The sequence below is a fragment of the Nerophis lumbriciformis genome, linkage group LG10 (assembly GCF_033978685.3).
Source record: "Nerophis lumbriciformis linkage group LG10, RoL_Nlum_v2.1, whole genome shotgun sequence".
NCBI lineage: Eukaryota > Metazoa > Chordata > Actinopteri > Syngnathiformes > Syngnathidae > Nerophis > Nerophis lumbriciformis.
In genome coordinates, this window is record NC_084557.2 from 8923520 (window position 1) to 8939518 (window position 15999).

Genomic DNA, 15999 nt, shown 5'->3' on the forward strand with positions numbered 1-15999 from the left:
GATTATGACGTCACAAGGGGGGGTCCTTCATGAACCGTGTCTGGCTCCATGTGAGTTTGTCAACAGCATGATGGCTGCTCGCCTTTAAAACTGGACTGACGATTCTAAGGAGGCTTCTTATCGATAAACGGTAATAATAATTCATTACTTTGTCGTGATACTCAATCACATATGCTATTTGTAACCCGAACGGACGACGAGACGTTCATATCCTACGCTCCTATCTACATTCTCTTTAATCAAGTGGTAACGCCTGTGTTGTGTGATACTTTTTTAGTAGTTCTAAGAGAAATAATTCCTCTTAAATCAAGAATGTGTTTTGTTTGCTATTTTTTCGCCAATACATTATAACGTATACCTTCTATGCAATGTGTATTTAAATTGCTGTACTGTATTGTCTTGTTTTAATATGCACAGTTTTATTTTTTTTAATCATGTGTGTTTTTGGGGAGAGGTTGTAGCTTAAAGAACATTACTATTTTTTTTATTTGTTGGGATTTTGTTGTTAATTGTGGCATCAGGCCCTTCCTTAAATGCTGCAATATTGCCCACGTCAGTGTTTTTCAACCACTGTGCTGGAGATGATCTAATTTCACCTGATTAGGTTAAAACTATTTTTTGCAAATCAGTGTGTGTAATCCGCAAATGTGCCGTTGTTGAGTGTCTGTGCTGTCTAGAGAAGTGTTTTTCAACCTTTTCTGAGCCAAGGCACATTTTTTGCGTTGAAAAAATCCGGAGGCACACCACCAGCAGAAATCAGTAAAAAACAAAACTCAGTTGACAGTAAAAAGTCGTTGTTGCAATTGTTGGATTTGACTTAAAACCATAACCAACAATGTGTCAATATAGCTCTTGTCTCAAAGTAGGTGTACTGTCACCACCTGTCACATCACGCCCTGACTTATTTGGAGTTTTTTGCTGTTTTCCTGTGTGTAGTGTTTTAGTTCTTGTCTTGCGCTCCTATTTTGGTGGCTTTTTCTTTTTTTTGTGGTATTTTCCTGAAGCAGTTTCATGTCTTCCTTTGAGCTATATTTCCCGCATCTACTTTGTTTTAGCAATCAAGAATATTTCAGTTGTTTTTATCCTTCTTTGTGGGAACATTGTTGATTGTCATGTCATGTTCGGATGTACTTTGTGGACGCCGTCTTTGCACCACAGTACCGTATTTTCCGCACCATAAGGCGCCCTGGGTTAAAAGCCGCGCCTTCAATGAACGGCATATTTCAAAACTTTGTCCACCAATAAGCCGCCCCGTGTTGTAAGCCGCATCTAACTGCGCTAAAGGAATGTCAAAAAAACAGTCAGATAGGTCAGTCAAACTTTAATAATATATTAAAAACCAGCGTTCTAACAACTCTGTTCACTCCCAAAATGTACGCAAATGTGCAATCACAAACATACGTATATCAACATGGACAGAGCTGCGTGAAAAAAGCCACCCGGCCTCTTCGCGTAAACTTAAACTTACCTTAACCACTCGCTCATCTTTTCTTCATCCATCCATCCCTTCGAGTTAGCTTTTATGATGACGCCGGCTGGAAAGGTCTCTTTTGGCAAGGTCTTCCTTTTGAATATCACCATGGGTGTAAGTTAGCATGGCAAGCTAGAACCACAGTGAAGGATGACTTCTCATTCCCTGTGGTGCGAATATTCACCGTACGTGCTCCCGTTCCACAGTGCGGTTCACAGGAATATCAGTTGCTGTGAAATACGGTAGTAATCCGTGTGCGGATGGAGAGATTGCGTCTTTTCATGAACCGGATCCTTGTCGCTTAGTAGGAGCCATTTTGTGGTCTTTACAGATGTAAACAGGAAATGAAACGTACGGTGATATCCGCGCGTTTTTTCTTCTTCTTCCGGGGGCGGGTGGTTGCTTACAGTAGAAGAAGAAGCGCTTCCTGTTCTATGGGGGCGGGTGCTTACCTTGGCGGTTGCTTGCGTAGAAGAAGAAGCGCTTCCTGTTCTACCGGGAAAAAAGATGGCGGCTGTTTACCTAAGTTGCGAGATCGAAACTTTATGAAAATGAATCTTAATATTTATCCATATATAAAGCGCACCGGGTTAAAAGCCGCACTGTCAGCTTTTGAGTAAATTTGTGGTTTTTAGGTGCGGCTAATGGTGCGGAAAATACGGTAAGTCTTTGCTGTCGTCCAGCATTCTGTTTTTGTTTACTTTGTAGCCAGTTCAGTTTTAGTTTCGTTCTGCATAGCCTTCCCTAAGCTTCAATGCCTTTTCTTAGGGGCACTCACCTTTTGTTTATTTTTGGTTTAAGCATTAGACACCTTTTTACCTGCACACTGCCTCCCGCTGTTTCTGACATCTACAAAGCAATTAGCTACCGGCTGCCACCTACTGATATGGAAGAGTATTACATGGTTACTCTGCCAAGCATTAGACAGCACAGACACTCAACAACAACACATAATTGGCAGACTATAATTACTGGTTTGCAAAAAATATTTTTAACCCAAATAGGTGAAATTAGATAATCTCCCACGGCACACCAAACTGTATCTCACGGCACACGAGTGGTTGAAAAACACTGGTCTAGAGCTCTGCAGAGTAACCGTGTAATACTCTTCCATATCAGTAGGTGGCAGCCGATAGCTAATTGCTTTGTAGATGCATGAACATGGTTTGTCGTGATCACAATATGCGGGAGGCAGCGTGTATCTAACACTTAAACCAAAAATAAATAAAAGGCGAGTGTCGCTAAGAAAAGGCATTGAAGCTTAGGGATGGCTATGCAAAACGAAACTAAAACTGAACTGGCTGCAAAGTAAACAAAAACAGAATGCTGGACGACAGCAAAGACTTACAGCGTGTGGAGCAGACTGCGTCCACAAAGTACATCCCGTACATGACATGACAATCAACAATGTCCACACAAAGACGGATAGCGTCCGCACATCTTAAATAGTCTTGATTGCGAAAACAAAGCAGGTGCTGGGAATAGCGTTCAAGGAAGACATGAAACTGCTACAGCAAAATACCAACAAAAGAGGAAAAACCACCAAAATAGGAGTGCAGGACATGAACTAAAACACTACACACAGGAAAACAGCAGAAAGGTCCAAATAAGTCAGGCCGTGATGTGACAGGTGGTGACAGTACACCTACTTTGAGATAAGAGCTATATTGATGCATGCGTGGTTATGGTTTGAATTCATATCCAACAACTGCGAGAAAGATTTTATTGTCAATATCGGCTACGGAGTTTCATTTTTTTTGTTTTCTGCTGGTGGTGTGCGTCTGGATATTTTCAATGAAAAAAATGTGCCTTGGCTCAGAAAAGGTTGGGAAAACACTGGCATGCGTCTTCTCCAGCAAAGATTCACACGGAGGTGTGCGGGCTCCTTCTCGTGGTACACCAAAGAATCAATTAAATATTCCAACAAAATATTACTGTTCAAACTGTGTGTAATGTTACGGTGACAAAAAATATATACTTAAATAAAACCTCTGCCTTGTTTTTAATGATTAATTATTAATTCTCTCTGAAGAAACGATCATTAAATGAAATCCAGGTCAAAATTAATCAAAATAAAATAGAGCCGGTAAAGGAATTTCAAATATTTGGGTGTTATTTTGGACCCGAAGCTAAAATTTGATGGCCCTATTATAAAAATGACTAAGATCATAAAAAGAAATATAAACCCTGCCAGGCTTATTAGACCTTGTTTATCTGTTCAAGCTGCGCAAGTTAACATGCATGCAATGATTTTATCCCATATGTCTTATTGTGCCTTGGTCTGGGGACAGGCCACGAGATGTGTAGTGAAGCCCCTGTTGTCATTATCTAAACGAGGCGGTTTTTTGATTGATTGATTTATTGAAAGATTGCACAGTACAGTACATATTCCGTACAATTGACCACTAAATGGTAACACCCGAATACGTTTTTCAACTTGTTTAAGTCGGGGTCCACGTTAATCAATTCATGGTAATAGCTCTGTTTGTAGAGTGGACGTGCCAGCAACTTGAGGGTTCCAGGTTCGATCCCCGCTTCCGCCATCCTCGTCACTGGCGTTGTGTCCTTGGGCAAGACACTTTACCCACCTGCTCCAGTGTCACCCATACTGGTTTAAATATTACTTAGATATTAGGTTTCACTATGTAAAAGCGCTTTGAGTCACTAGAGAAAAGCGCTCTATAAATATAATTCACTTCACTTAATTCACTAAACAAACACTAAAGATATTTGACCAAAAACCAATGACGCATCATCACTGCCATCCATCCATCCATTTTCTACCGCTTGTCCCCACTGCCATATTACTCAAAAATCTAACATGATGAGTTTTGATAATTTTATAAATTTCTCATTTTTAAAAGCTATTTTTAAGTGTCTTAGTGGATTAGCCCCTGATGTGATGTGTCAAGAAATACAAAGGTACGGTAGTGAATGTGTGCAGACTCCAGCTGCAGTCGGTGGGAGCTGTATAGTGAAAAGGTGCTGGGTCAGTTTGCGTTCTCAGTGAAGACCTCACATCTGTGGAACTCTTTGCCACTGGAGTTAAAGTCACAGTCGGACATTAAACTTTTTTCCGCAAAACTGAAAAAGTGGATAAAGGAAAATCAGAAGTGTGAGCACTAGAACTGGATGTAGTAATGGACAAATGGGGTCAATTATTTTCAATGTGTTTTTATTTTTGTACTTGTCTTAATCCTTTTGTATGTGTTTAACACTTTTCTCTACTTTTTTTTTTTTTTTTTTAAAGCCTAACCAGGGACAAGGGTTGCACATTAGCCTGTGGCTAGAAGCCTTATGTAATTTGACATCGGTTACCTATGGGTAGCAATGTTTAATTGTACTGTCCCTGTCAAACAAATACGTAAATAAATACAAATAAAATAATTATTACGGTACTGTATTTTAATGTTGCTAATTGTGCTGGTACTTTGAGAGCAAAGTCTTTTCTGAGGTGGTACTTTGTGGAAAAAGTTCGAGACCCACTGTTCTAAAGTCTTAGTCGGTTTTCATTAATAATGGTAAATGGGTTATACTTGTATAGCGCTTTTCTACCTTCAAGGTACTCAAAGCGCTTTGACATTATTTCCACATTCACACACACTTTCACACACTGATGGCGGGAGCTGCCATGCAAGGCCCTAACCACGACCCATCAGGAGCAAGGGTGAAGTGTCTTGCTCGAGGACACAACGGAGGTGACGAGGTTGGTAGTAGGTGGGGATCGAACCGGTAACCCTCATGGTTGCTGGTACGGCCACTCTCCCGACCAGCGCCACGCCGTTCCATAAGGTCAGATGAAAATCAAGTTGTAGTTTTTCCTATTATTCTGTTCTAGACACCTCAATAAATGTTGACTAACTTGACTCAAACCCCATTTTATTAGAGAATATTGTAATTTTACATGCAAAGAACAGTGCACAATATATATATATATATGTATGTATATTAATCACAAATTAAACTGATAAATGAACGTTTATGATTACACTTGTTGGGGAAGGCTGCGATGAGCAGAGCGGGAGGATGCGAGGTGGAAGCCGCGCGGATGCCGCCTTTGTACTTTGCAATTATTTTTTTTCAATTCAATGTTTCTCACTCCCTTTATCAAAGTGCTTACTTGCAACTTTCTTTTTCATGGTAGCTTATCAATAAAAAAGCCCAGAGACTGATTCACAAATAAGGATTTTGTCTTTAGGAACTTGATTCCGTGAGATTATACGGACTAGTTTGTTACCATACATGAGGTGTGCGAAAACCGAGGCAAAAATGTCCTCATACGAATACTTGTTGAGGTAGCAAAGTGTCATCTCTGGATATTTTTTTTACCAGGAAAAAATGGCAACTGTTCGCAAGAAGGTTGACAACAGGATTCGTGTCCAGATAGAGAATGGAGTCGCTCTGCAGCATCGTACCATGTTTGTGGTGGTGGGAGACCAAGGGAGGAATCAGGTAACGTTCTGCTGCCTTTCCTGTCCTTTTGGTTGTTTGCAGAACAGCAATCTATTTGGTTTGTGTTCCAGGTGGTGATTCTGCATCACATGCTGTCCAAAGCTAGCGTCCGAGCACGGCCGTCTGTTCTGTGGTGCTACAAGAAAGAACTCGCCTTTAGCAGGTGAATATATTGTAAACGTCCTCACTTTTCATGTTTGCTTCTCAAATAATGACCGGGCGTGTGTTGGAGCAGTAATCGTAAGAAGCGGATGAAGCAGCTGCAGAAGAAAATCAAAACTGGCACACTGAATCTGAACCAGGATGACCCTTTTGAGCTTTTCGTTGCCGCTACCAACATCCGCTACTGCTACTACAACGAGACACACAAGATACTTGGAAACACGTTCGGCATGTGCGTCATACAGGTGAGTTTTTCTGCTTACACCACCAAACTTTTGGAAAAAACTGCTCAAAATGCTTTGTCGGAACTGATTCAGGGATTTTGAGTCACTTTTTAAAATTTTGTTCAAATGTTTCCTCATATAATGGATTAATTTACATTAACACACACATTTTGACAGCTTTCGTATATACTGTGTGACTTGAGTGTAGAATAAATCTACTTAATCATGCAAGCTGTGATAAGAACATTTATTTTCCTTCTTGCATAGGACTTTGAAGCTCTCACTCCCAACCTTTTAGCCAGAACTGTTGAGACGGTTGAAGGCGGTGGTATTGTGGTCATATTACTACGCACAATGAACTCACTTAAGCAGCTGTATACAATGACCATGGTAGGTTTAGAACTTTTTCCACATTCATTGTCTCACTCAGATGATTGAATTATTGATTTATCGTTACCTTTCTTCCAGGATGTGCATGCCCGTTACAGAACCGAGGCCCATCAGGATGTGGTTGGAAGGTTCAATGAGAGGTAAGTGCTGCTCAGGTTGAAAATAAAGGGCATTTCACAGCAACTTGTAAGCACTTATTTTCCCAATAGGTTCATTCTGTCCCTTGCCTCCTGCAAAAACTGTGTTGTTATTGACGACCAACTAAACATTCTGCCCATATCCAGCCACATGGCCAACATCAAACCGGTTCCTCCAAAGACACAGGTGCTTACACACAAGACACTGCCCGCTTCTTTATTGGCTGTAACTCCTGGTGTTTTTTTCTGTCTGCTTTAGGAGGACGGTTTGTCTCCACAAGAACAGGAGCTGAAGGACCTGAAGGAGTCTCTTCAGGACACTCAACCTGTGGGAGTTTTGGTGGATAAATGCAAGACCATGGACCAGGTGAAATACTCTCAAATACAGTAGGGCTGGGCGATACGGACGAAAAAGTATATCTCAATATATTTTTTGCTTAAACTCGATATTCGATATACCGTATTTTTCGGATTTTAAGTCGCTCCGGAGTATAAATCGCACTAGCCGAAAATGCATAATAAAGAAGGAGAAAAACATATAAGTCGCACTGGAGTATAAGGCGCATTTTTTGGGGAAATTTATCTGATAAAACCCAACACCAAGAATAGACATTTGAAAGGCAATTTAAAATAAATAAAGAATAGTGAACAACAGGCTGAATAAGTGTACGTTATATGAGGCATAAATAACCAACTGAGAACGTGCCTGGTATGTTAACGTAACATATTATGGTAAGAGTCATTCAACTACCTGGGCGTGGAGACGCAACTGTACGGTTGACAAGGCTCTCCTGGCAGCACGTTGTTCAAGCACACATTTGTGAATTCGTTCCTCGAGCTGTGGCCACCTAGCTTTTAGCCCGCGATTAGCTTTTTTAGTTTTCTTCATTTGAGTAAGAATAGCCTCCGCTTTTCGCCAGTCCCTTACAAGTTTGTCGCTTACTCCAAACTTTCTTTCTGCTGCTCGATTGCTGTTTTCTGCTGCATATTTCACTACTTCCAGCTTGTAACTTGCAGTATATGATTTCCTTTTCGGTGCCATTTTTGTTCAGCCCTTTTCAGTTTTTATAAGTTACCTCCAATGTTGAAATGATCAATTTTCATAGGTACGGAAGTAATAGCAGGTAGCATCTTTTTTTTCACAATGCACTTCTGCCATGACCCACCCCCGCCAAATTTTTATTGGTTGACGTGTGTGTGTGACGATTGATGATATACGCCTAGTCTCTTACGTGAATAAGATAAATAATATTATTTGATATTTTACGGTAATGTGTTAATAATTTCACACAAGTCGCTCCAGACTATAAATCGCACCCCGGCAAACTATGAAAAAAAACTGCGACTTATAATCCGAAAAATACGGTATATCTCGATATATTTTTCGGTGAAAGTATACATATAAAGATACCGTATTTTCCGCACCATAAGCCGCCCTGGGTTATAAGCCGCGCCTTCAATGAACGGCATATTTCAAAACTTTGTCCACCTATAAGCCGCCCCGTGTTATAAGCCGCATCTAACTGCGCTAAAGGGAATGTCAAAAAAACAGTCAGATAGGTCAGTCAAACTTTAATAATATATTAAAAACCAGCGTGATGTGGGCGCGCATGGAGTCGTATATCAACATGGACGGAGCTGCGTGAAAAAAGCCACCCGGCCTCTTCGCGTAAACTTCCCTTAACCACTCGCTCATCTTTTCTTCATCCATCCATCCCTTCGAGTTAGCTTTTATGATGACGCCGGCTGGAAAGGTCTCTTTTGGCAAGGTCTTCCTTTTGAATATCACCATGGGTGGAAGTTTCTGGCCATTAGCATGGCAAGCTAGAACCACAGTGAAGGATAACTTCTCATTCCCTGTGGTGCGAATATTCACCGTACGTGCTCCCGTTGTATCCACAGTGCGGTTCACAGGAATATCAAAAGTCAGTGGAACCTCGTCCATGTTGATAATGTTCTCTGGCCGGATCTTTTTTTCAGCTATCTTGTTTTTACAATATGCACGGAAAGTAGCCAGCTTTTCTTGAAAGTCTTTAGGCAGTTGCTGTGAAATAGTAGTCCGTGTGCGGATGGAGAGATTGCGTCTTTTCATGAACCGGAAACCTGTCGCTTAGTAGGAGCCATTTTGTGGTCTTTACAGATGTAAACACACAAAGGAAATGAAACGTAATATCTGCGCGCTTCTTCTTCTTCTACGGGGGCGGGTGGTTGCTTACAGTAGAAGAAGAAGCGCTTCCTCTTCTATGGGGGCGGGTGCTTACCTTGGCGGTTGCTTGCGTAGAAGAAGAAGCACTTCCTCTTCTACGGGGAAAAAAGATGGCGGCTGTTTACCGTAGTTGCGAGACCTAAACTTTATGAAAATGAATCTTAATATTAATCCATATATAAAGCGCACCGGGTTATAAGCCGCACTGTCAGCTTTTGAGTACATTTGTGGTTTTTAGGTGCGGCTAATAGTGCGGAAAATAAGGTATACGTTTTTGAGTGATATTCACTGAAATTGAAGTGAATGACAACTGTACTGTAAACAGTCAGTGGCACTTTTATTAACCCAGTTAGTTAAGATGGGTATTAACAGCACATAAAATAAACTGTTTAAGTAGCACATAATTACATAAAATAAATAAAATAGACAAATATTTCTAGGTAAAATAAATAACATGGCTGTGCAAATAATACAACATGTATCAAACACAGATAAAAAATACATTTGCAGGCAGACACTTTTGAATTCCCAGTCGACGATGTAATGGACTGTCACACGCGTACGGTTCTGGTCAGCGCCAAGTAAGTGACTTGACTTAATTGTGCGACTATGATCTTCCTCACTTCGGCATACATTTATGGCAGCATTTCTCGTGCGAAATATGCCCGAAATATTGGCAACTCGAGAACAGTTTTGATTTGGGCTTATATGGTAAACAACTCAAATGAATGTTTTGCCCAGACGCATACATTTGTCCAAATGTGGCCAAGTAGACGCATTGTGGGTTTCCTGGACGTCTTCTACATCGCTAAAGGAAAAATCTAAAGAAGAGAATACCTCGGCCATCTTCCACTATTTTTTTTAATATATAAATCGCCCGCTTGAAAATTCCCTCTTCTCTTCTCCGACTCTTGTCGTCATTTGGAATGTCTGTTGTGATTTCCCTCCTTGGTTCCATGACCCGCCCTATCTTGCCTCTGATTGGCCTGTCCCTAATATTTTGCCATAATCTCAACCAATCGTGACTCATCATTGTAAACAACCAACCAATCATGGATGTTCTTATACGTGCAAGCACGTCTTGGAAGGAGGAAGGGGAAGGGTTTAGTAGCCCTTGGATGTTGATAGGGAAAGGGAAACGGGGGGAGATAATAATAATAAATAATAAATAAGCGGTGTTTGGTCATTTTAACGTGAAATAAATTCTATCGATGTAACGATATTTTCTTAATTCATATCTTGTTTAAAAATATATCGATATATCTTACAAACTCAATATATCGCCCAGCCCTAAAATACAGTACTAAGGCTGTACAGTTATGGCAAAAATACAAATCACAATCATTTTGATTGCTATTGTAATCACGATTAATAACACGATTATTTATTAATTTGAAAATATAAGTATTTATTGTAACACCAAAACTCAGTTTTTAATATACCGGTAGTTAAAAAAAACTTGGATATAAATTAGTAACAAATAAACCACAACAAGTAAAATAATAACAGTAATAACAATACATTTAAATAATAATAGCAATATTAAAAAACAATTCAGTTTTTCTATTTTAAATGTTTTTACTTTTTTTTTTTTTACCTTTTACACTTATTTTACCACCAAAGAATGTCTGCTTTCTGTGTCAAATAAAATGTAATAATATGTTTATTAATTAATTGCAAACATCCTCACGTTTATTGGTGCAATACATCTTTGGGCAATATTTTAGGTCAAAGCATACATCTGTAAAAGTATCAGTAAGTGTTTCAAGTACGTTATGCTTGTCTAAGGTACTTTTTTGAAACACTTATTTTGTTAGCGCAGTCCGACCGGATGTGGAGCACCGCGCTATTACTGTGAAGGGTAGGAAGTGTGCTTTGCTGTTGTTCTCAGCTTGACGAGAGGCGACTTGAGCCTTTAAAAAAAAAAGAGGAGAGAGCGCCTCTCAAGTTACGACTGCTGTTTGTACGTTGTTGTTACATCGATGATGTCTTTCCTTCCCAACAACACAAGCAGATGAGATGTGTTGTGTGTGTGTATGCATTGTTCTTGCAAGCTTTAGCTTCGTAGTATAGTCGCTGTTTCAAGTGGCCAGCTCCACATTGTTTAGTTCAGGACGGGGCGGTTGAGTGTGTCGGGGATGAATGAGTGATATCGAACGTGGAAATCATACGCCTTACTTTTTAGTTGAGTTAAGTGATTATTGATTAGGCATACTAGCGCTGTGTCAAATAAAAAAGTAACAACCATGGTTAGATCCCAAACTTATAGTAGATGTGCTCTTTTTTCACTCATTTTCTCCTCATCTTTTCACCATTACAAGTTCCCACCATTACTCCACACCCGTGGTAGGCTTGATGGACGACTGAGCAGCACGTTAGATAGCAGCAGCCTGCGTCCGTAGCCCCCATTCCCTCCCCTCTTTTGCAGGTTTTGTGGATTCTATGTAATATGTTTGTGTGCTTAAATCAGTGGTTCTTAACCTGGGTTCGATCGAACCCTAGGGGTTCGGCGAGTCGGCCTCAGGGGTTCGGCGGAGATCAAAACACACCCGACTCATCGTGTAAATACAAACTTCTCCCTATCGGCGTATTACGGATACGGCAACAGCAGAAGTCAGACTGATTTGCAGGTGTGTAATTTGTTGTGAGTTTATGCACTGTGTTGGTTTTGTTCTTTGAACAAGGTGATGTTCATGCACGGTTCATTTTGTGCACCAGTAAAAAAACATGATAACACTTTAGTATGGGGAACATATTCACCATTAATTAGTTGCTTATTAACATGCAAATTAGTAACATATTGGCTCTTAACTAGTCATTATTAAGTACTTATCAATGCCTTATTCGGCATGGCCTTATTATAACCCTAACCCTAACCAAATAACTAAATTAAGTCTTTATTACTTAAAATATGTTCCCCTAGTGTCTAAATAACTCTAAATTAAGTCTTTGTTACTTAGAATATGTTGCCCATACCAAAGTGTTACCAAAACATATAACTTTGTCTTGAATTTGAAAAAAAAAGAAGTTATTTTTCACTAAAGAAGAGTTCGGTGAATGCGCATATGAAACTGGTGGGGTTCGGTACCTCCAACACGGTTAAGAACCACTGGCTTAAAGCTATTGAGTTTTTTTGTTGGCCTCAGTCTGGACGCCCCTCCCAAGGAGCTCAGTCTGAGACCGAACCTTTTTTTACTACAATGTGATTGGCGTGTCAGAGGCGTAGTACTATAATGTTCTTCCACTGTCTAATTTGTTGTGTGTTCTCTGCTAGTCCAAAGCAGTACTGAAATTCATTGAAGCCATCTCGGAGAAGACACTCAGGAGCACCGTGGCTCTGACGGCTGCTCGTGGCCGTGGCAAATCTGCAGCCCTGGGACTTGCTGTCGCCGGAGCCGTGGCCTTTGGGTAAGAAGAAACACACACAGTGGGTAAATCAGCTGTTATTATCCTGCCTCACTAGCGTAGTAACTTTAAAGCGACCGTCGTAAACTACATCTTGTACAACTCAAATTGTGGTTACTGTATTTTCTCAAATAGCCGAATCTACATAACTGCAGAGAGTACTAGTTGTACACTACATTGATTATATAGGTGCAAGATTCTATTTGAGAAGACACAATGAACCCAATCGGTATATAAAATATATATGTACATTTTACTAATTAGGTTGAGGTTACTTTCTTACACCCTAAGTTAAACTTGTGGGTTGAAATACATCATACATCCATGACAGAAAGGTTTAATAGTCAAAATATAAAATAAAAATACAAACCCCGTTTCCATATGAGTTGGAAAATTGTGTTAGATGTAAATATAAACGTAATGCAATGATTTGCAAATGATTTTCAACCCATATTCAGTTGTATATGCTACAAAGACAACATACTTGATGTTCAAACTGATAAACAGCTAAGCCCGTGACCTTCGATCCCTCAGGCTGTACTGCATCAACAAGCGACATCCGTGTGTAAAGGATATCACCACATGGGCTCAGGAACACTTCAGAAACCCACTGTCAGTAACTACAGTTGGTCGCTACATTTGTAAGTGCAAGTTAAAACTCTCCTATGCAAAGCGAAAACCGTTTAGACTTAGACTTAGACTTAGACTTCCTTTTTATTGTCATTCAAATTTGAACTTTACAGCACAGATAAGAACGAAATTTCGTTACATAAGCTCATGGTAGTGCAGGATAAAAAAGCAATAAGGTGCATATATAAATAAATAAATATATATAAATAATATATAAATATATATATAAAATAAATATATATATATATATATATATATATATATATATATATATATATATATATATATATATATATATATATATATATATATATATAAATAAATAAATAGATTACTGTACAGATAAATATATTGCACTTTTTCACATGCGTCCACGTTTATGGATGTATGTTATATTGTCTTTTTTATTCTAGCGAGTTAATCCATTTTGGGGGGAGTTGAGTTATCAACAACACCCAGAAATGCCGTCTGCTTCGCTGGGCCTGAGCTAATCTAAGATGGACTGATAAAAAGTGGAAAAGTGTTCCGTGGTCTGACGAGTCCACATTTCAAATTGTTTTTGGAAACTGTGGACGTCGTGTCCTGCGGACCAAAGAGGAAAAGAACCATCCAGATTGTTATAGGCGCAAAGTTGAAAAGCCAGCATCTGTGATGGTATGGGGGTGTATTAGTGCCCAAGACATGGGTAACTTACACATCTGTGAAGGCGCCATTAATGCTGAAAGGTACATACAGGTTTTGGAGCGACATATGTTGTCATCCAAGCAACAATACCATGGACGCCCCTGCTTTTTTCAGCAAGACAATGCCAAGCCACGTGTTACATCAACGTGGCTTCATAGTAAAAGAGTGCGGGTACTAGACTGGCCTGCCTGTAGTCCAGACCTGTCTCCCATTGAAAATGTGTGGCGCATTATGAAGCCTAAAATACCACAACGGAGACCCCGGACTGTTGAACAACTTAAGCTGTGCATCAAGCAAGAATGGGAAAGAATTCCACCCGAGAAGCTTAAAAAATGTGTCTCCTCAGTTCCCAAACGTTTACTGAGTGTTGTTAAAAGGAAAGGCCATGTAACACAGTGGTGAACATGCCCTTTCCCAACTACTTTGGCACGTGTTGCAGCCATGAAATTCTAAGTTAATTATTTGCAAAAAAAAATAAAGTTTATGAGTTGAACATCAAATATCTTGTCTTTGTAGTGCATTCAATTGAATATGGGTTGAAAAGGATTTGCAAATCATTGTATTCCGTTTATATTCACATCTAACACAATTTCCCAACTCATATGGAAACAGGGTTTGTATATGAATAGAGCCGTAGTGATAATCAACTTGCTAAATGCCTCCTCAGTTCCAGATAGGAATCATGTACCTAACATTTCATATCAGTTATTATTATTATTATTATTATTATTATTATCACAGAATAATACTACTCAGTGGTCTAGTGGTTAGAGTGTCCGCCCTGAGATCGGTAGGTTGTGAGTTGAAACCCCGGCCGAGTCATACCAAAGACTATAAAAATGGGACCCATTACCTCCCTGCTTGGCACTCAGCATCAAGGGTTGGAATTGGGGGTTACATCACCAAAAATGATTCCCGGGCGCGGCACCGCTGCTGCTCACTGCTCCCCTCACCTCTCAGGGGGTGAACAAGGGGATGGGTCAAATGCACAGGACAAATTTCACCACACCTAGTGTGTGTGTGACAATCATTGGTACTTTAACTTACTTTACTTTAATTGTTGAATGTGCTGAAAAAGTACTTATACACATGCTGAAATCTTTTGACCAAGTATATATATTTTTATTTTCCAAAAATACACACTGTTACAAAAAACACTATTTTGCATGTTTTGTGTTTTCTCGGCTTCACTGTCTTAATATTGTCTCTTTTTTTTACTGGCTAAGCTTTTGCTGTTTTAAATATTGGTTTGAACTGTAGCACTTTAAGATTTATTTAAATGAAAAGTGCTTAACAAAATTTATTATTTTTGTTTATTATTTTTGGCGGGGGTTACTACTTAAATTTATTAACTGCACTTTTGGATGTTTGTTTAATTTTGTGTGTGCATCTTCTAACATGCACGGCCAGTTAAAACAACAAAACATTCATGGTCGTTCCTAGGCTGTGGTAAGTGTGTACTGATTTTAAACATTGTATGTTTGATATATCATGATATTGATGAACAGATGTGTTAGAAATAATGGACGACCAAGTCAGCTGTTAAATGTGGATGAAATGTTTTAGTAGGCAGAGTTAGGACAAGTTACAAACAAAGACAGTCCCATTATAATGTGTTTGTCAGCAAACATGGACGTCAAATCGTAAGTTACTGTACCTCAGACATTTTCATAGTCTTTATTTTATCTTTTTCATCCTTGGCTGCGCTGTAATCAAAACTAAAGCAGGTTTCCCATATCTTAATTAATTTGCAGCGGCCACCACAGTTTATTTTGGACCGCCACAAATAAAGTAATAAATTGGAAACATTGCCTTACTTTTGATTGCAGAGCAGACAAAAATGGATTGAAAAAACATTTTAATGAAGAATTAATCTGTTTTTATGGAATGTTGTCAAAGTTTTTGCATGATAATGCACCTATGAAAACACAAGTTTGTGTAAAATATAGAAGTAGAATATAACAGACAAAAACAATTAAAGAGGACCTAATAATGATTTTAATCTACATTCAATATACTTCCATGTGGTCTAGCTAATAGCTAATATTGGAAATGCCCATCCATCCATTTTCTTGGTGTAAATTTTACTCCACAGTCACATTTATAACCCATTTTTTAGTGCGTCTGCAAGATGTTTGATTCTGGAGGCGTTGCCCGATTGCAAATGAAACCACGCCCCACCTTCTCCAAAAGTATTACAATTTGTCTTTTTGAAATGTATGTAACGTACGTGTGACG

The 15999-nt window shown here is 39.3% G+C and overlaps 1 protein-coding gene across 1 annotated transcript in view; it reads left to right on the forward strand.

Annotated features, from left to right (window-relative positions):
* The window catches only part of nat10 (N-acetyltransferase 10), a 47528-nt gene continuing 31529 nt past the window's right edge, over positions 1 to 15999 (forward strand). Inside the window, exons 1-9 of the mRNA XM_061970307.1 lie at positions 1 to 130; positions 5804 to 5923; positions 5995 to 6086; positions 6159 to 6330; positions 6577 to 6699; positions 6778 to 6839; positions 6909 to 7023; positions 7096 to 7203; positions 12317 to 12450. Of these exons, the coding sequence (XP_061826291.1) occupies positions 5810 to 5923; positions 5995 to 6086; positions 6159 to 6330; positions 6577 to 6699; positions 6778 to 6839; positions 6909 to 7023; positions 7096 to 7203; positions 12317 to 12450 (920 nt within the window). The 5' untranslated portion in view covers positions 1 to 130; positions 5804 to 5809. The remainder of the gene's footprint in view (positions 131 to 5803; positions 5924 to 5994; positions 6087 to 6158; positions 6331 to 6576; positions 6700 to 6777; positions 6840 to 6908; positions 7024 to 7095; positions 7204 to 12316; positions 12451 to 15999) is intronic.